Source organism: Anabas testudineus, chromosome 16 (genome assembly GCF_900324465.2).
Source record: "Anabas testudineus chromosome 16, fAnaTes1.2, whole genome shotgun sequence".
Lineage (NCBI taxonomy): Eukaryota > Metazoa > Chordata > Actinopteri > Anabantiformes > Anabantidae > Anabas > Anabas testudineus.
The window spans coordinates 2,915,536-2,935,571 of NC_046625.1; the positions used below are offsets into that span (position 1 = coordinate 2,915,536).

The 20,036-nt window shown below is 42.0% G+C and overlaps 1 protein-coding gene across 1 annotated transcript; it reads left to right on the top strand.

The window, feature by feature from the left end:
- The first annotated feature begins 7,819 nt into the window (after positions 1 to 7,819).
- On the top strand, positions 7,820 to 18,157 carry tmod4 (tropomodulin 4 (muscle)). The gene is made up of 10 exons (XM_026370453.1): positions 7,820 to 7,990; positions 12,871 to 13,047; positions 13,317 to 13,473; positions 14,212 to 14,331; positions 16,534 to 16,626; positions 16,780 to 16,910; positions 17,023 to 17,130; positions 17,255 to 17,398; positions 17,609 to 17,753; positions 17,914 to 18,157. Exons 2-10 carry the CDS (start codon positions 12,946 to 12,948, stop codon positions 17,934 to 17,936), a joined length of 1,023 nt encoding a protein of 340 aa, XP_026226238.1. The 5' UTR covers positions 7,820 to 7,990; positions 12,871 to 12,945; the 3' UTR covers positions 17,937 to 18,157.
- Positions 18,158 to 20,036: the final 1,879 nt, after the last annotated feature.

Sequence of the window (20,036 nt, forward strand, 5' to 3'; positions counted from 1 at the left end):
GTAAAGGCTCCGCTGTCACGGTGCCATGAACAAAACGCTGGTGGCGTCACACTTGGTTTTGGTCCTGGTGAATACTTCATCCCACGTTTATTCCACATGCGGTCTCTGGATGAGGTATTCTGGCTCAAGGCCACGAATCAGCTCCAGATTCAGCCTTGTGTCAGGTTTCCAGTGTGTGTGTGTGTGTGTGTGTGTGTGTGTGTGTGTGACGAGTGGTTGGTATGAGGAGTGGAGGAGAAGAGGGAGGATGGGGAATGAGGAGGCGTGGAAGCGTGGGAGGGGAGCATCAAAGACAAGTGGAAATCAGATCCCCTCGTTCAGACAAAGGGGCTCCGAGACAAAGGAAACGCGATCCGCCGTGTGACCGTGAACGCTACGCACGCCTCTGCTGTCTGGCTCCATTCAGTTTTTCACTCATTCAGCTTTATTAGCCACAACAAACAGGAATTAGTGTGTCGTTTTACACGGTCACATACTTTTTTTCCTACTTTGTGGTTTTGTGTCTTGTGGAGGGGTTCTGTTCTCTCAGCTGTCTGTGGCTTTCGTATTTAATCACGTTGTTTCAGACCACTTTTCGTTGTTAGCATTAAATCATCCTGTTCCCCTGTTCCTCCGGTTGAGCATCACTTCCATGTGATGTCATTTTTATTTGCTTTTTATTTTTTTCTTCAGGGTTACACACTCTGCTGTCCTCTGCACTGATTAAAACAACCAGACAACAAATAAACCACCTTGATAAATCTGTTTAAAACAAAAGACTCTGACTAAATGATTGTCTATATGCTAACACGTAACCCAATTCCTTGGACACTTTAAGGTCAAAAGTGAATCTTAATCTTTGGTTTATTGCAGTTAACTAAACTTCAGGTTATTCTATTGTTGTTACTGTTAAATCTGTGTTTGTGATGGATGGAGGTCTCACACAGCCCTGAAATTCGTGCCCGTACAAACCGTCCTTGCTGCACGTGTGAGAGACAAAAACCAGACGCTGGTTTCATGCATCAAAGTTCTGTATTGTTTCAGTTTTTTTATGTTGTTCAGCCAGAGACAACAAACAAAGGAGCTCTTCATCTCTCTGTTGCCTATTCTCAGCGGTCGCCTGTATGTGTTGTGTGTGTGTGTGTGTGTGTGTGTGTGTTTATCCCAGACTGTATGAATAGAAGCATGTGTTTGTCTAGTGTTGTTGACTTCACCTGGCTTTAATGTCTTTCTTGATCTGTGTTTTACTAAATTGAAAGTCACATGTTACATCACAGAAACAAACATACACACCCACAACAGTCTACCAGCCTCATCAAATAAAGATATGTAAAAATACTGGGACTAACATCCAGTGTCCCAGCATGCACTGTGCAAAGGTAAAGTACTGTGATTCTGTTTCTCCACAGATCAACACGTGCAACTAAAACACTTGTTTCTGCATCGACACTGTTCATGTGACAGTTACAGTTAGACTGTGCTCAGTGAAATACAACAAAGAAGTTCTTCTTCTCGCTGTTGCTACTGTCCTAAATTGTTATCATGACTCGTTGTGTGCATGTGGGGAACATCCCCGTGTCCCCTGCTGCAGCATGAGTACGAGCGTGTGCGTCTGTAGAGGATCCATCGCAGGGCAAATGGAATGATGTGACCTTTACGCTGCTGAGGTCAGGATGTCACGTGAAGTCACGAGTGGCGACTTTTTAGGAAAACAAATCACATGAGTTGGTGAAGATTACACTGTAGTGTGCAGAACAGTTCTCAGTAGACGTCTCTTTTAAAGCTGAAAAGACAATTACTCCTTTGTTTAGTAGAAAACATCAAACACAGGTCTGAGTCTGAGTCTTGGAGTCACCACAGACAGAGTCAGTTCTGTGAAACCACCGTGCACCAGCATGTATTCACCAGTTTGTAAACTGTAAACTGTGAATTGCTGCCATGATTCTGTTAAATTCATCTTTGGTGAACTTTGACCTATACATTACATGTGCAGGACAGCAAAACCACTCCCACTGGTGTCCAGACCTTTACGCTGCTGTTATATATCTTTACTGAAAAGTTCAGTCTTCAGCAGTTTAGACAAAATGAATCAACACATCGAGTTTTTTTTTATCTAAAGGATTTTTGTTCTTGCAGCCTGGTGAGATGTGATGTTGCTGCGTGCAATGAGTCAGCAACTCTGTCAATTTAATATTTATCAGACAGAAAAACAGCTGAAACATCTGGCAGGATGAACCTCGCTGCCTGTTATTTCACCAGATTACATCATATTACACAGAAAGTCTTACACACCTCACAAGCAGCTCCGTAATGCAGTAAAACACAAGTTATGTAGGACATCATCAGGACCATGCCTCGACATGTCTGAGAGACTGTTAGTAAGTCAGGTCCTCATCCTGTCCACAGAAACCTCTCATGTGTTTACAGGTGTTTGACAAATGCAAGAATATTTTCCTTCTGAACAAATGTCTGAGAATAACTGTTGTCAGTCCTCCTGCAGGTTCAGGGTCCCTCCAGTGCAGCTCAGAGACAGAGGGTTCACGTGATCTTTAGTCTGTTAAAATGGCTTTTGGTAGTTGTTCACATTGGATTAATTTCCTCTGTGTTAGAGAAAATACTGAAAACATTATTTTTCACAGCAGTGGTGCTCACTTGTCCATCTGTATTATTAGTATGTGTCGAATGTTCACTTCATGACAGCTGACATGAAACTTCACTGCTTTACTGAAAAGACTGACTGAAAGTGGTTTTGGGAGATGAAACTCGTCTCTCTGTGATTCACGAAGTGTGATCTCAACACAAAAGGGCGCTCATGGGAGACGCTGAAGGGATGTGTCAGCCACCAGCATCAAAACACAAATAGGTGACTCAGTGGAGCCCTAGAAGAAGCACCAAGGCTGTTCTGGTTTGTGGTGGGACAACACCTTAATAAAGAGCTATGTCTTGAACGTGTCCCCATATGTGTTTTACCGCTGGATGATCTTCAGAGTGACACTGGGTGTGAACAGTCTCTGCTGCAGAGCTTTGCTGATTCAACAACTAAACAGTAAATAGTCGATTCACTCAAAATAAAAATATTCATTAGAGCCACTTTAAGCATTTCTTGTTTTGCTGTACTGAACTTCCCAGTAGAAATATCTAGCAGTAAATAGTCGAGCTTCATCTACTAGTGCACCACCAACCTGTTCAGAGTTCTGTATTTTACATGTAGTCATTTGATCTAATGGTGATGCTGCTGCAGCTTTAACATAAAGGCCTAAATACTTCATTTATCACTGCAACACACACCATTCAAACTGTGATTACCATACAATATAAATGCCACCAACGCTGTCCTTTGACCTTTAGTATCAGATACATGCTCTGCTGTAACTGCACCTATCCATGATACAGTATCTATTCATCAGATCACCTGCTGTATGCTCTATTCCCTGACCATGTTTAACCTTCATCTAATCAGTTTATGAGCTGTAAATGACAAAGCAGCACCACACCTCACTGTGCAGACTAATGTCACTGCTGTTGAATTTAAATCCCATGATTTCTACATGTTTAACTGAAGGTAAGTAAACAGAGCACTTAACTAATGACTGTGCAGCAATGCAACCTGGTTATCACCTTTGTTCACTGTCTGACATTCCACTGTACAGGTGTGGGCAAGCTTTGTGGTTGAATTAGTCTTGGTACAGTCAGACAGAGGAATGTTTCTCATGTGGTTTGTTTGATGCTCACTCAGTGTTTGGTACTGAGAAGGCTGAAGAACTTCAGCTGTAACGCAGCTCCTCTGAACATGTTGGTCTGTTTTTATATCAACACAGGCCGCTGATGTCCTGCTGTCTCCACGCTGCACACGTAGCACACACACAAAAGAGAAGTTGGAGGATGGGCTGCAGCCTGCAAACAAAAACCCTTTGTGCAGACTGGGAACTCCCAACGAACAGCACCACCTAGTGGAGAATATGTGGCAGAATGAGGAAGCAGCTGAATGTCATCAGTTTCCTGTTCGGAGCAGCTTGTATAACTGGAAGAGAAGCAGCAGCAGTTCTGTGAATATTTGAGTTTAACAAAAAAATAAAAAGGAGAAGAGCAAAGAAACAGAGACTTTATTGTTGATTTTGTCCCAAGAGACACTTTGGGAGGAGGGGAGAGCCCCGCACACTTCCTGTAAATATGGGAGAGCCCCACCTCGCCTTCAGCCTCTGACGACTTCAAACTTAACAAATTAACCACGCAGACGTGTGTGTGTGTGTGTGTGTGTGTGTGTGTGTGGTACCAGGCTAGGAAAGAAAGTAAATAAGTGTAATTTCACAACATTACAAAATATAGTTGTTAGGTTTGGAAGAACTCAGTGCAGGCTGTGACCTGCTGTCACAGACCCTCTTGTCAAGTCAAGTAAATAGTTATGTATTTGTTTCACTCTGAGAGTGTCTGTGTGTGTGTGTGTGTGTGTGTGTGTGTGTGTGTGTGTGTGTGTGTGTGATAAATCCGTGGTATTTGACCTTTTCAGTTAGAAAGGTTAATATTCTACGAGCTGCAGTGAAGCAGGAAGTGCTGCTGTGCCTCTTGTTGTCGGAGGAACTGTCAGCGCTCTAAACAGCTTCAGTTCACGACCACGGGGTGAAGTTCGGATTCTTTCTTTTTCTTTTTCCAGATGTTGTGTCGGTCGTGTTGGACCTCACACCTCAACACCTGCCTCTTCTTAAAATGTGCTCATTCCTTTCTGTTTCTGATGACCACTCCCACCTTCTTGTTGCCTGATGCCATCATTAACTGGAAACACCCACGCACACACACACACACACACACACACACACACACACGGTACATTGTCTAAAAACTCCACTGATGAGGTGAAAGTTGGAAGTGGAAATTTGGAGTTCTTCTCGGTTTCTCTAAACCTTTATATAGCCCAGATAAAATCCCATTATAACCAAATTACATTGTTATTGTTATTAATATTATTCTTATTGACTCATACTGAACAATAACTGGAGCCAGAGGACGAGAACACATTTCTTCACTTTAATTACACCACTGTAAAATAATATAGATTTTATTGAAGGATAGTTCAAAGCATTTCAGGTTTAATGGCAGATTATCATTGTTATTTTTTATAACCTGTTGAGTAAGAGAGAAGATTGAGCCTCGCTGTTTTTTCATTATGGTCATATATTTTTATGTTGTAGTCAGTGTTTCAAAATTCATGCGGTGGTTGCATTGGTTTGACACGATTATGTTTGAAATGTTTTAAAACAGGAATTTAATTTAAGATGAAAAACTTAATGTCTGCTTCGAAACTTCCTCTTTAGATTCTTTGGTTTGCTGATTTTTTTTCTTGTACCTGTCATTTGACACCCACCTTTACGTTCTTTGATGTTGAACTATCCTTGTTGGAAAATATATATATATATATATCTATTCAAAAGCGAAGTCAGATGATGATCAGGAAAGTAAAAAGGAATCAGCATTAGAAAAAACACATTCTCACAGTCATGTTGGATTATCAAACAAAAATGAATGAATGCAGAAGAAGCTTTTGTTTGTTGTTCTCACTGACATCTCCATAGTTATTACTGTAATGTCGTCAGATAGCATTCCAACAATGTATGTGATAGTTTCACCTATTATTAATAGACATGTACCACATTGTGTTTAAATTAGTTACAGAATTCAGTGTCACACCCACAGATTTAATAATAACTGCAATCAACATTTTGAACAAATGCACTGCGTATATATTAATTAATTCAGTAATGAGCTCACTGTTGCTTGTTGCATGTCTTGTTTTACTCATGCAGCCCTTCAGCTCATTTAGGGTCTAAGAGCCAAACACTGGAGGGCATTGTACAGTCAAAACACTGGGTTGCTTGTTTCAAGCTAAAATTTCATAAGAGCTTCAAAGCGGCTGTTTACAGTTTGTTGTCGCGTCTTTCTGCTGCCATCTGGTGGAAAATAATGCAAAGACACAGTTCTCAGTCTGAGAAGAAGGCTGTGGATGAAGTACAGAAAATGAGAAAGTAAGATTATGAATGAAGGGACAGTATCCAACAAAACAGAGCCTCAAAACCAACACAACAGTTGGTGAAGAGCAAAAAGAACAAGAGGAAAAACAATCAGAGGCAATAAACTGCACGGCCAATAAAACGATTTGGTTTGTCTCGAAAGTGAAAGAACGGCTCGGCCAAGCTCAGCAGTGACAGCTGATGACACAATGAGAGCACTGTGAAGAAAATCCCAAAAATAACAGTCAGTGACATCAACGTCCACAGAACGGCACTTCTCAGAATCCACCAGAAACAACGAGTTGATGGGCAGAACTCGAGCGGCCAACGACAAAAACCCCTCATTAACAGTACAGTGCAAGTTTGGTAAAGTGAAGGTGGCAATAATTTTCCCTCCAGGGGGAGTTTCTGATCATGTACAGTACCTGGGATTTACTGAGCAGAGAAGTAGAATATGAACTGTTTATTTTTCATCTCAAGCATAAAAACAAACTGGTGGGGATCGAGGACGATGGTGCAGAGAAGGAAACACGGAAAGAACCAAACTTAAAGTTGTAACATGACCAGAAGATGGAACAGTTTCAAGAAAACAAATTGACATTCAATCCCATCTTTAATCCTTTAATATGAATGGATAAATATTATACTTATACTACTCTGATGAGTAGTAGTTTTGTGGGTCATTTGGTTTGAAGGTTATCAGCATTTGAATGAATCAAAACTCATCTGTGCATAAGTTCGAGCCTGTGGTGCAGCCAAAATCAATGTGTCTGCAACTCTTGGTATGGGGAAGAAGAAAGAAATGATGTTGGCAGGTTTTTATGGCACATGTGTTACTTTCATTTCAGCTTTAATGAAGAAATTTACTGAGAAGTTGATTCAAATTTTAACGTCTGTACTCCCATCACGAGTTATCAGTCATACTGTGAGGGGGGATTCCTGGGATCTTCTAATGAACACAGTTAAAATACAAACGAAAGAAAAACACACTGAAGCGGGAATCTGTAGAGAAACAACCAACGAAATCTGACAGAGGCTGAAACGTGTGTTTCATGTAGACGTACACGTCACCTTCACCCTGCACACCTGAGCCTGCTGTCATGATATGTCAGCCTCTAATGGGCAGTGAAACACCTCAACAAGCTGATGACATGTGGCACTAAGAGTCATTCAGACCATCGTATAATGTCAGTATAATATTCAGTGTCCTCTTTGTTCTACTTCGGTCCAGCTAAAGCTTGAGAAACATACCTGACACCTTAGCTGCTAAATGGTCCAATGTGTTTATAAGATGGCTGCTAACTTTTTCTGTTCTGTTTGGTGGTGGGGGGGTCGAGTCCAGTGGGATAATCTGTAAACTGTGAGCTCACATTAAAAACTGCTGAGTTAGTAGAACTAACAAAGTCCTGCTATTAATACAGAACGTCCCTGTCAGTTGTTTACAATATTCAGGACTAACACATGGATTAAATAAATAGATTTAGCACCTTTGTGTGTAGATATTAACACACATTAGCATTGTTCTGCTCGTTAATGGAGGACGACGTAAGAGTTAAAGAAGCTGCAACTGATCTTAAAAATGATATGAAATTATCCAGGAGTAAAATGCATAATAAAGTGATTCATATAAATGCAGATAATCAGGAGGTTTGTAGCAGAGCGAGGAGGAACTTGAGGTGTAACACTCAAGTCGAACCACTAGGTGTCCGCCTTTCTCCTCCTGCCTGACTGACTTTTAATTGAATGACTGACGAGCATGAGGTCATGCTCCACTTCTCCCTCTGCACGGCTCTCTACCACCCCCCTCCTCTCACACAGCCAAAATAATAAAATGCTGACTTCTCAAAGTACCATCAGTATGCCTGTCTCAGCACAGCAACCCTGAAGCCTGACGAGAGAGAGAGGGAGAGAGAGGGAGGGAGAGAGGGTGGAAAAAAAGAAAACTTCCTCTGGCTTCTGGCTGCAGGCTTTGCCTTGCTGAGGGGCTTCAGCACTGCGCTTCTGTGAAGGTAGGTGTGAGGCTGCTTTCCTCTGGCTCTGTCACTGTCACTGTTTTGGGGGCTCTTGTCGGCATGTTGGAGTTCTTTATGCCTACATCTTTCATTCTGGGTTGTCGGTTTGCGGGGGCTGCATCCATAAACCAGGGGCTCTTGTTTAGTGTAAGATTTAGGAGCATGCAGATGGAACAAAGCTGCAGGACAATTGGTGGACACGTGGATCAGTGGCTCTGTGCAGAACTTTGGTCACTTCATTGGTTTTTCAGGCTGAAACTCTCCACTCGTGTCACAGTGTGTGGGAGTCTTCTGCTGAAAATGCTGAAAATGGAATCACGAAGAGTCTACAAAGCTTTAAGTTTGGTTCATGGTGGGGTTAAGTTGTCTAGTCGCTGTTAGGGGGCTGTACAGTTCAGAAACTGAGGAGCAGAGTTTGGTTTGACCTCGACCTGCACATCCCAAACCCTCCAGTCACTGTCTGACATTTTTATATTTGTCACTAGATCCAATTATAGTTTTGAGTCTAAAGAGAAAGATAAAGTGGGGGCCTTGATCTTAATGTGCGTTTGACTTTACGTGGATTTAGCTCTGTTACAGCAAAAGTTGTAAAGGTTGCTGTGTCCTGAAAAAAGAAAAGCATCTTAAACCAATCAAAGTTGTTCTGTGGTCTCAAAATGGTGCTTTGACACAGTGTCAAGGAACGACCCAAGCAGGGGAGGATTCAGTAGCTGACTTGTGAAGCTAAAATTAATCTGAGGGCTGATTTGGAATGTTACACTTGGGCGGTAAGACGTGGAGGAGATGACCTACGGATGGTGGCAAATCTTCTGAGCTTTTGGTGGCAGAATGGTCTCCCTAACCTTACTACTGTTACAGAAACATGAGACCTCCCCCCATGAGGGAAAAAAGAGTGAATGCCTTTAAAAAACAAACTCACAGGTAATGAAACAGTGTAAATCCTTCTGGAGATAATTCTGGTCACTGTGAAATCTAAACCCTTGTTATGGGATTTGACTTTGGAGACAGTTACTGGACCTGCTTCACATTCAGGACAATATAAAATAGCACAGTCCTGGTTTTACTGCCCTAAAAATGATTCCTGTTCTTTTACAACACTCATCTGTACTCCGTGGTTTAGATGTCAAAGTCAGAGTGTTCTTCAACTCTCCCCATGAACAGTTGCCGAAACACAAACTGTGGCATCTCTGAATCCTTTAACAGCTGTGACACAAAGTGCATATGTTTGCAGAAATGCAACAGATGGAGATGGAAGGTCAACAGGCCGGCTGCTTCAGATGCCACGACTTGTAACTTCTGATGATCGAGCTGAGTTAAAGCACCAGGAAAACTCCCACAGACTCCCATTTGCTTCTGTTGTTGTCTGTAAATCAGACAAATTTAAGCATGTGTTTCCTGTGTGGTACAAACTCCTGCTAGGACCAATGGGCGCGCACGTCAGAGTTCACCTTAGTTCAACTTTGACCAAAGGGAAGTGCTCGAATGTGAAGCATCACAGACATTTTTCTAATGAAACTCTCATCAGTATTTAGTTATCACCCAGATCGGATCGTGCGTGCACCCTGTCACATTACGAAGTATTACATGTAAATTAAAGGTAAAGAACTAGAGTGCATTGTTGTTATTAGTTGTAATCTTGACATTTGTCTCAGGAGTATTCAACAACACGACTCATTCTGTTACTCACTGAGAAGTAGTCAGACGTAGGTCCTGTAACGTGCCTCTGGATGTGATTTTAATGAGCTTGTTACAGTTTAAAACTGAAAATACTTTCTGGAAATAGAAATGTCCAGAGCCAGCTGGCAGCGGCAGGTGACATCCACCACTCTGCTCCACTCCCAGTTTGTTTTGGTTCATACAGAAACCCCAGAGGGACGGCTGGGGACAGATGCACATTCACAAACACGCAGCTTGTTTCCAGTGTGGTCGGCAGATTGCTGGAACGTTTAATGATGTTTGTCTCGTCAGTTTGTCGTCCTATCAGTGTGCAGGCTTCCTATGTTTTGACCCCTTATCTACAGGTATATTAGCAGGTTCTGTAAAAATCCTTGTTCAATCATCAGAGTCACAAAACAAAAGCAGAGTATAAAAGAATTATATTCCTCAGGTCGTCGGGCTGATGGTACACACCTGTCTGAGCCCCCACTCTTCGCTCAGGTCACCCTGGGCCACAATCACTTGTTAAGTCAAAGACTCATCTGTACACAAAATACAGCAGAGAAAGAAACAACATAACTCTGATATCAAATGATTACAACTCGCTGCATTAAAATGAAATGATGTAAATGATGATGACGGAAGTGCAGCGCTGCAAATTGAAGCACTGACCCCTGAAGAACAGTCGCATCTGTGAGGATGTTGCACTTTTAACTGTCTCACTACAAACATTATAAAACTACACTGATGATACATCATATCACGATTAGGAGGGTGTAAAGAGAGACATGGAAGCTCGAGGGTGTTTAACGCTGGCAGTCATCCCTGATAAAAGAGTGAGTGTAGATTTATCCTCCACCTGGTCCTTTGAGCTGCAGCCTCCTTCTTCCTCATCCCTTAAATCTCCTCCATCTTTCTTGACACTTAGCCGTGTGATCCAGTGTTTGTGTCGCTGGCTTTACACATTAGAGCAGCACAGTGTTTGGCCAAAGGAGCTCAGACACCCAGAAACATGTTTGAACAGTTTACTTATCTAAAGTAGAGGTTCTACAGGAATTTAATTCTTTGGTCAGTGTGAACCTACATGTTTGATTTGACTTAATCTGGAGTTGATTGATTAATTGCACTCTGTAATTAGGCTAGAGTGCGTTTCCTCAGTCAGTGTATGAACAGGAAGTGTGTGAAGTCTAAAGAAGAACGTTAGGGTGACGTTGTTTAAGCAACTCGGGTTTGTTCAAGTGACAGGATAAAATAAACTGAACACAATAGAATAAAATGGTGCATTAATTAAATGCAAACTCATTGAGTCATTTGGTTGAGTTTCATTTCCATGGCGACCAAGCTTCCGTGCTGTTGTCAAGGTAACCTGATCACTAAGTTTATAAGACGTGTATAAGTTGTTGATTTTGTATTTGATCTGAACTGAAACCACAGTTTAATGTTTGTATAGTATTCAGTTCTACTTTAATGGAGATGTAGTTAAATGCAGCTCACAGTATCTTAACAGTTAATGTGTTGTGTTACTGTTCTTTTTAATTTATACTGTAGTTTAATATTTTTATCCTCTTTTTATGTTTTAATTCACACAGAGAAAATATAACCTGTCCTGTAAACCTACTATAAGCAGATGTTACTACAACGTTGTGTGATGCTAAATGTGCCTTTATTTATACTGATGGAGAAATACTTGAACTCTTGTTGCCATCACAGCTCAGAGATGTTAATGGTCGCTGACATACAAGCACTGTGGCTGGATGAAAGCACGTTCTGTGACCGGTTTTCTTTCTTTGGCCAAGTTAGGATGAAATTTTGACTGAAAATGAAAGTACTGGACCTCACACACCTGATAGCTGCATAAGTCATAAATATCAGTGGTACAGCATACATACGTTACTGTACTTTGCTCTTTGCTGTATCGGAGACAGTTTGGTGTTTGGGTGTCTGTGGCTTTTCATCACTGGATGCAGATACTGTATGTTTCGGGCGGGTCTGCTTCTGTACAAGTGGGTGTCCATCAGTGATAAATACAGGATTGAACTTTGCGCCCTCTCTCTGCTTTCTGCTATTCTTAGTCTGTGTGTGGTGAGCTAAGGGTTTACAGTTACAACGACCTTGCTCTCGCTTCTCTCTCTACGTTTCTTCGCTCCTCTGCTTTTCAAACTGCAGGGCATCAGTGGCCTGTTGTCCACCCCTTGTGTTTTAAGGTGAAAATTAATTATGTAAGAGTGCACCCTGGAGGCTGCCGCACCATATTATAATAGACTCCGTCATTCTGGGTACTGCAGATACATGACTGGAAACGCAGCTATTATTATTATCATTACATTGCTGAAGCACTCTGGACAGGGCGGGTGATCACAAGGACAGTGGTTCACTAAATGTGGAGCAGAGAACCCCGTGTGGTCCTTGCCAGGGGTCCAGGGGGTCCCCAGACAAAACAAGGACTGGGTGCTTTATAATATTGTGAAATGGTTTAAAAATCCTTGGGGTGTCTGGTGTCCGAGTGATTAAAGTGTTGAGCTTGACCTGAAACGTCCTCTGCTCGATGCAAAAAAAAAAGCATTAAGCAAAGCAGTAATTTTAAAAATAATAAATATAAAGTGAATTTCAGTGTGTGAACACAGCTAATTATTTAAATTTAAACATAAGACGACTTTATTAATGACTATTTTGATGAAGGTCACAGTATAGGACTGAGGATTTTCCTGCTAATGATCTGATATAAACACCATGGGACAAGATATTTAAATGTGACACATGAAAAAAATAGCACAGTGTATGTTATGGTTATGAAACACTAATATAACAAATACAACACAACAGTCATGAATCTGAACCCTAGAATTCAAACACAATCAAATCACATGACAATAATAATAATAACATTCACAATATAGTACAATACAATATTATCTAATAAGAAACGTTGCATATTGCAGCTTGATGCAATACTATGAACTGATGAGAATAATCTAATCAGTATGAAGCTCATTGAACATGTAACAACATAATGTTCCTTCATATGTTTGATATGGTCAGACACATGAAGAAAGTACTGGAACTCTGTATTTACACTAAACACTTTATTAAGGGCATCTAGAGAACTTCAGCTTGAGTTAAACCCTGCAGTAGTGAATGAGCGGGAATATTATGGACTCAAGACTCAAGAAATAAATAAATCCTCATTGTGCTTCTCTCTCCTCTCTTGTTCGCCTTCACAGTGCCCTCTCACCCAGGGGTGTGCAGCGGTGTGTGTGAGTGAGTGTGTGTGTATGTGAGCCGGAGCCTCAGGAGCCATGTCAGATCCAAGGGACATCGACGAGGACGCCATCCTCAGGGGCCTCAGTGCAGAGGAGCTGGATCAGCTGGAATATGAGCTGCAGGAGATGGACCCCGAGGTACTGAGGAGCGCTTGGTTTGTCTTAACCTGCAAGGTGGTCTGCTTCTCACCTCAAGGGCCAGTGATCAAATGAAGTGTGAAATCACTGTTCTCAGCCAGTAAAAGCAGGTGTTGCCATAACAAAGTTTCCCCAATTACAGTAATGAAACTAAATGCTTCAGGTTTTTCTTCCTTTTCCTTTTACATTACACAATAACAACTCACATCACGGCTCGACTCTCGCTGTTCTTGAGTCTGAACGTGACATTTGACCTCCTGTTCTCCCAGAATGCCATGCTGCCCGCTGGCTTTCGGCAGCGTGACCAGACGAAGAAGAGCCCGACGGGGCCGTTTGACCGTGACGCCCTGATGCAGCACCTGGAGAAGCAGGCCCTGGAGCACCAGGATAGGGAGGACCTGGTGCCCTTCACTGGGGAGAAAAAAGGTGGGAGGAGATATCGGCTGGATACGCTCTCACGAAAAACCTGCATGTCAGTCGTGAATTTAGCATTTGGTCTTGGGCATTAAACACGGCCAATTTGTTCTTGTAAATATCAACCATAAACAAGGTTTCACGTTTACTTCACATTAGATTTTACAAACAGTAGCTTTTATTTTTTGGAACAAAGATTCACAAACCAGGAACAAACATGGATAATACTGGAAATACCTGATGTATTTGGAAATGGATCAGTGGCCTGTTTTTCCATCTGCCTCACAGCTGTACTACATTGTACTCTGTGATGCACCACTACACAGGAGCTCAGGATCTTATTAGTTTCAGGTCTGTGTGTGGTTTCTGCAGCTCACTAAGTCTTGGTACGCATTTCATTATGGTGCCACAGGCAATCAAGTTCAGCCCCACACCGAGAAATGACTTGACTGAGAGTATCTGTACTTTAGTTTCTCTGCAAATGCATCTAATAATGCAAAGCAACAGGCATGTCTATATTTAGTCTAAATTCTATTGCATCAGTTTGTCTCTTTGGATTCACAGCTGAGAAATATGAGACCACAGAGTCGAGGAAAAGTTTAAGTCCTAGTTCACCGATGAACATGATCCAAACAGAGGCTTTTACAGAAACCTATTTACTGTAAAGTTGAGACGTTCAGAGTGAAAAATGCCCAAAAGGTTTAAAGAAGTGTTGGGAAATTAACATCCTTTATTTCTGTCCATCTCCAGGGAGGGCCTTTGTGCCCAAGAAAGCACCCGAGATCCCAATCCACGAGCAGGTGATTCTGGAGCCAGAGCTGGAGGAGGCTCTGAAAAACGCCACCGACGCTGAGATGTGTGATATTGCAGGTTAGAAAAACACCACTAGTAATAACACTACTCGAAGTAGTAGCAGCTGCAGGACTTCTTCCATCCAAATCCATCTATTGTCTAAACCACTTACTGTATCCTGCCTGGGTATCACGACTCTAACATACACTAGACACACTGTATATTGTACACACACCCACACACACACACACACACACACACACACACACTGTACAAACAGAACTGAAGAGAAGAGCAGAGTTGTATGTGTGTAAAAAAAGAAGATAGAACAATACTGTACCAGCTGTGATCAAGGTCAGGTTTCAATGTGACACCTAATCAGAGAGATTATAGATGTTTTCCAGTCGACACTTGATTAGTGAAGCCGGACATGCTGACAGCTCACCTGAATGGAATGAACTTATTCCTAATCAATTACACACGTTACGCTGTGATGTGCCAAAACGTCTGCTGTGAAAACTGTCCATTCTTTCTATGATGTCATCTGTTTGTGCTCAGGCTGTTTCCAGCAGTGGGTGCTTATCAGCTCATTATGACATACACAGCATAGTGTGACCCCACTGTTCTCACCACAGCCGCTCTGACCCACATACTGTCGTTCTATTATACAGACATATTTGCGTCTCTGCTGTTAGCTTCGTATTGTGTCCCCACTGAGACAGCTCGGTCGTCCCCGGCTAACAGACATGGCCAGACATGCGATGAGAGTCCAATTCCCCGCTCTCAGCAGCACAAAAATAAATAAGCTTGGCTCCAAGCTAACGAGGGAGGGGTGGAGCGGACGTGGGGATGGTGGGGGCAAAGATACAGTATCTGTTTGAAACAGACAAGTGGGAGGCTGCTGCGTTCACAGATAGACAGTTTTTTGTGTTTCCTGAAGCTCAAAACTATTTTACTGAAGCTTAAAAAGAACTGTAACATGAGAAGTCTTCTGGAAGTCGTTCCTTATTTAGACCTGACCTAATTTAAAGTGAACGTATGTGAAGTATTAAGGTAATAGCTGCTACAGTAGTGTTGTTATTTGATACAGTAAAAAGGTTTTTAGCAGAAGGATTAACTGATGTGTTCGAACACTGAAACACAGCATCCAGTGTTCATCCAGAGTGACTTTCACAGCAGTATCTTTTTTACAGGCTTATTATTTTTAAAATGCTTTTTATTGCTTTTGGTTTTGTAAAGATGGAAAAAAAGAGTTCGTTATTGGAGCTAGTGAAACAGCTGATAGCTTTTTGTTGTTGTTATATCAATTAAAAACCTTGGTAATATTTTAGATGAGGTCAGATTAAGCCATAAATGTGTTTGCTTTATTGGGTGTGATCTGTGGAACCCACCTGACCACACTCTGACAGACCAGACTGGCCTGCAAGCACCCGGAAAGGCAGAGCAGGGGGGCCTGTTTGTCAGAGCGAGGCCGCCGTTTTAACTCTGGATGGAGTCCAGATGAGGATTAAACCGCCGTTAGCCTCTGTCAGTCTTTTGTTTGGGCTTTTTGGCAAACAGACTAAAAAGGGGTGAACAGCCGGGCCAAGCCGCTCCATGAGCTCAGAGGGAGCGACTGGGGCAACAAGTCACCCTGGACACTTAGGTTTCACTGTTTATTGATGATATTAACATGTTGCTATCTTCAGCTTTGAAGTTATCTGCAATTTAGTTTGTGCTGTAAAACTACTGTGGGTTATTCTCGGGGGCAAACCGGAGGATGTGAGGGTGTTTATGGCAGGCAGCTGTCTCTATGGCCTCCCCCTCCTCACAAGACCCTCTCTATGGTTTCTGCCACCAGCGCAAGAGGCTGGTGGGTGGGAAGGTGGAGTGAAGTTGGTGTAGAAGAGCCTGCTGTCACAACAGTTGGACTGTGACACAGGTTGGTGCAGGCTGATCAAAACCAGGAGGTCTGCTCCCTTCTGGTCATGAACAGTAACAACAGGAGAACATTGTCAAACACCGTCAAACGTTAGATGTCCACCCCGTCACCATGAAACTGGTGTATTATGTGTGTTTCTCTCTCAGGGACCCTGGAAACTGAGACTTTACAAGCGGTGAATGAGTTTTCTGCTGAGTTCAGAAACTAATTAGTTACCATCTGGGACACAACACAGACCATAAAAACAAACATGAGAAGTTCACAAAGCGTGACATGGGATCTTCTACAGTATCACAGAGATATTTTCATCTGCATTGCCTCCCTGATGGATCATAGTGATTGTTTTCCTGTACTTGTAGCCATCCTTGGAATGTACACGCTGATGAGCAACAAGCAGTACTATGATGCTCTGGGCACCACCGGAACAATCGCCAACACCGAGGGCATCAACAGTAAGTGCAACACAAAGATATTTAACAAGCTCCCATTGATATTCAAGTTTAAAAGTAAATAACTGGCCAGATTCTTTTCGTTGACTTCTTCCTTCTAGCAGATATTTCCTGTATTGTGAAGTCCGTATGTGACGTGTATCACTGTGCCTCCAGGTGTAGTAAAAGGAGATTCATTCAAGATCTTTCCTGACGAGCCACCCAATCCCACCAATGTGGAGGAAACCTTGGAAAGAATCCACAACAACGACAGCAGCCTGACAGAAGTCAACCTCAACAACATCAAGGTCAGCCAAATGGAACAATGCTCTATATGTATTTAAAAAGAGTGGGAGTTAATGGACTCAAATCAAGAACTGCAGGTGAACTTGACCAGCTCTCCCTGTTTCTTTCCTGCAGGACATTCCCATTCCAACGCTAAAAGAGATCTTTGAGGCGATGAAGGGGAACTCTCACGTGGAGTATCTGAGCATCGCAGCGACACGCAGCAACGACCCTGTGGCCTATGTGAGTACTCTGTTGGTTTGGCCAATGAATAGTGTAATACTGAACCAACAACCTGTATGATTGGATGGACTGTACTTTGACCATGGTGACGTGAGACCAACATGGAGCGTAACGAATGTTTCAGGCGTGTGCTGAGATGCTGCAGGAGAACACCAGCTTGCAGAGTCTTAATATTGAGTCCAACTTCATCACTTCAGACGGCATGATGGCGATCATCAAAGCTATGGCCAATAACGCCACATTGGTGGAGCTCAAGATCGACAATCAGGTGTGAAACACAAAGTCAGATAGAGCAATGAACTATGCATTCCACAGATGTGATGTAAGTTTAATACTTGCAACCCTACAACTGTTGTAAGACATGATCAGAGTTAGGTAGTTAGGTATAGCATGTACTTACTACTGTAGTTAGAATAGTTGTAGTAGCTGTTGTTTAATGCTAGAGAGGAATAACATGTTCCTGTTGTCTTTGGTACAGAGGCAGAAGTTGGGCGACTCAGTTGAGATGGAGATCGCCTCCATGTTGGAGAACAACTCCAGCATCCTCAAGTTCGGCTACCACTTCACCCAGCAGGGTCCCCGTGCCAGAGCCGCCATGGCCATCACACGAAACAACGACATGAGTGAGAAACATTTCAAATGTCCACTTGATTTGAAATCATGGAAGTAAAAGTGAAAAATTGATGAACTGAACTGAAACATCAGTACAAAATCCAGTAACTAAACACACGATTCTTCCCACAATCATGTCACAGTGTTTCTCATGTTTTCTCCTCGCTACAGTTCGCCAGCAAAGACTAAGATGAAGCAACAAGGAGCAAACAGAAGAACAACCACTTCAACTGCCACCGACAGCCCCGCATCAGCTTCTTCAGCGTGGTGCAGCAGAGCTGAATGAATCAAGCTGGGTCAAGCATTTATCCTCTAACAACATCCATGTCCAACCATTTCATTTCATTTAACACAGCCAGCTTTTTGTAGACCGCTCAATTCATCATAAAGCATGTATAGGTCACAAGCAAAATGTGAAGTCTCTTTATTTTTGTACTTTTAGTTTGTGCATTGCCGGCATCATCCAAACGACAGGGGAACTCTTTTCATTCACGAAAACCTTTTTAATGTGGTGCTACCTGTGGGAAGAAAATCTGTAAATACTTTAAATAAAAATATATATTAATCTATTTTCCACAAAGGTTTGGAAAGTTCAATTTGTCTGTTTTTAAACTGTCTCCACAGCATATGTCAAAATGTGTATTTTATATTGGACATGGGAATATTATCTCAATAAATACGGGTTCAAATGAATCAAATCTCCAGCTGAAAAGCTGAAGGGGTTGATTTACACAAACCGTCATCATCACAAACTGCCCCCTGCCCTCAAATGTGAATAATGAACAAGAAGTGATAATATTCTAAGTTTGACATTAGCATTTTACAGATGAACCCTACTTGTAAAGAATCACAGGAGTTTAATCCCTTAAAGTCTCTGCTGATCCTCTGACTTCCCCGAAGCACCTGAGTTATTTTTACCATCAAGCCCCCCCACCCTGACTGGAAACGTAACCTAGTCCACCAGTCTTAAGTTACCTTGTTCTAAATATTAAGAGGGTTGCACCCATGTGCACCCGCTGAGATTTATGAACAGAAACAGCTGTTAACCTCTGAGGATTTTGACAGGATTGCTTAGGGTCCCTCTGCCTCTGCTCATTTCTTTAACCTATTTCTTATAAGAGCTCTGATTTTAATGTCGAGTTTGACACGACCACCATTAATAAGCTGAAAACTGTTTTTTACACTTCTTGAAGGTCACATTTTAAAACCACACGGGTTTTGCTGACATTTGGCATCTTGAAATGATTCAAAGTCGGACCTGCTTGCTGTAATCTTTGAGTTTTCACAGGTGTATTACAGGAGTGTATTGCAGTGTGACACGCATAGTGTCACAAATGTATTTACCATATTTTGTTCTGACGTCTGTGCAAGCGTGAAAACTAAAAGGGCAGATATGATATTGAACGTCATCAGGCTTTAAATGGGTACGTTTCATCTTCAGAACTGTGAACAGGCGTTTATATTTCATACTGACAAGTCTCCATGACGAGAGCTAAAAGATCTTTAACATATGAAGTACCTCCCCTCATGCAGTGGTGATATACTGAGCTCCACAATAACAAAGTGATTAGCAATTCCATCAGAAACAAACACGTTAAGTCCTTATATGCCCCGTGCCCCCGATGGTGTTATCCAATTCACTCAAAAAGTTCTTGGAGGAGAACACTAACTCATAGCTTCAATGCTCACCAATGCTCTGTTGATGTATGGTTAAACTGACCTCCTGTAGGAGGTGAATGAACCCAATTGAAAGGGGCTGAAGGGAAAACAAAGATGATGAAATCAGTCACTGATTTGTAGTTGTTAACTGAGTCAAAACATCAGGTGACTTTCGGTTGATGGGGGTGTTGACACAAACCAGTATTTTAATGTCTAACTTCCATCTGTCAACATGTTTCTTGTTGAAACATGCTCTAAGGCATTGGGTGGAAGGAAATTCAGAAACTAGTATGATGATAACTTTTATAAGGATGCCATATATAATGAGTAATAATAAAACTGCACTCACTAAGTTAATTGCTGATACCTGGAACCCAGGTGACATCAATAAAAAGCAGCCAGACCAGGCAGACTAGTCCAACCCATTTAGAAGTCAAAACAAATGTCATGAATTATTATTAGTTTCAATTCAAACCTCATTCAAATGACTAAACTACATGTTCCTGATTGTTCTTTGCCCTCTGGTCACTGCCAAGGCTGTGTGCAAACGTCTGTCCTGCACAAGTGAAGTCTTCAGTTTTACTTTGGTATAAAGTAGTAGTCAGCACTAATCTTTATTGTATTTGCTCATTTGT

Bases quoted from the DNA above. Each gene is read 5' to 3' on its own strand.
- tmod4 (XM_026370453.1), top strand. From the start codon at position 12,946: ATGTCAGATCCAAGGGACATCGACGAGGACGCCATCCTCAGGGGCCTC. The intron at 16,627-16,779 runs GTAAGTGCAACA...CTGTGCCTCCAG, and splicing joins CAACACCGAGGGCATCAACA to GTGTAGTAAAAGGAGATTCA. The intron at 16,911-17,022 runs GTCAGCCAAATG...TCTTTCCTGCAG, and splicing joins TCAACCTCAACAACATCAAG to GACATTCCCATTCCAACGCT.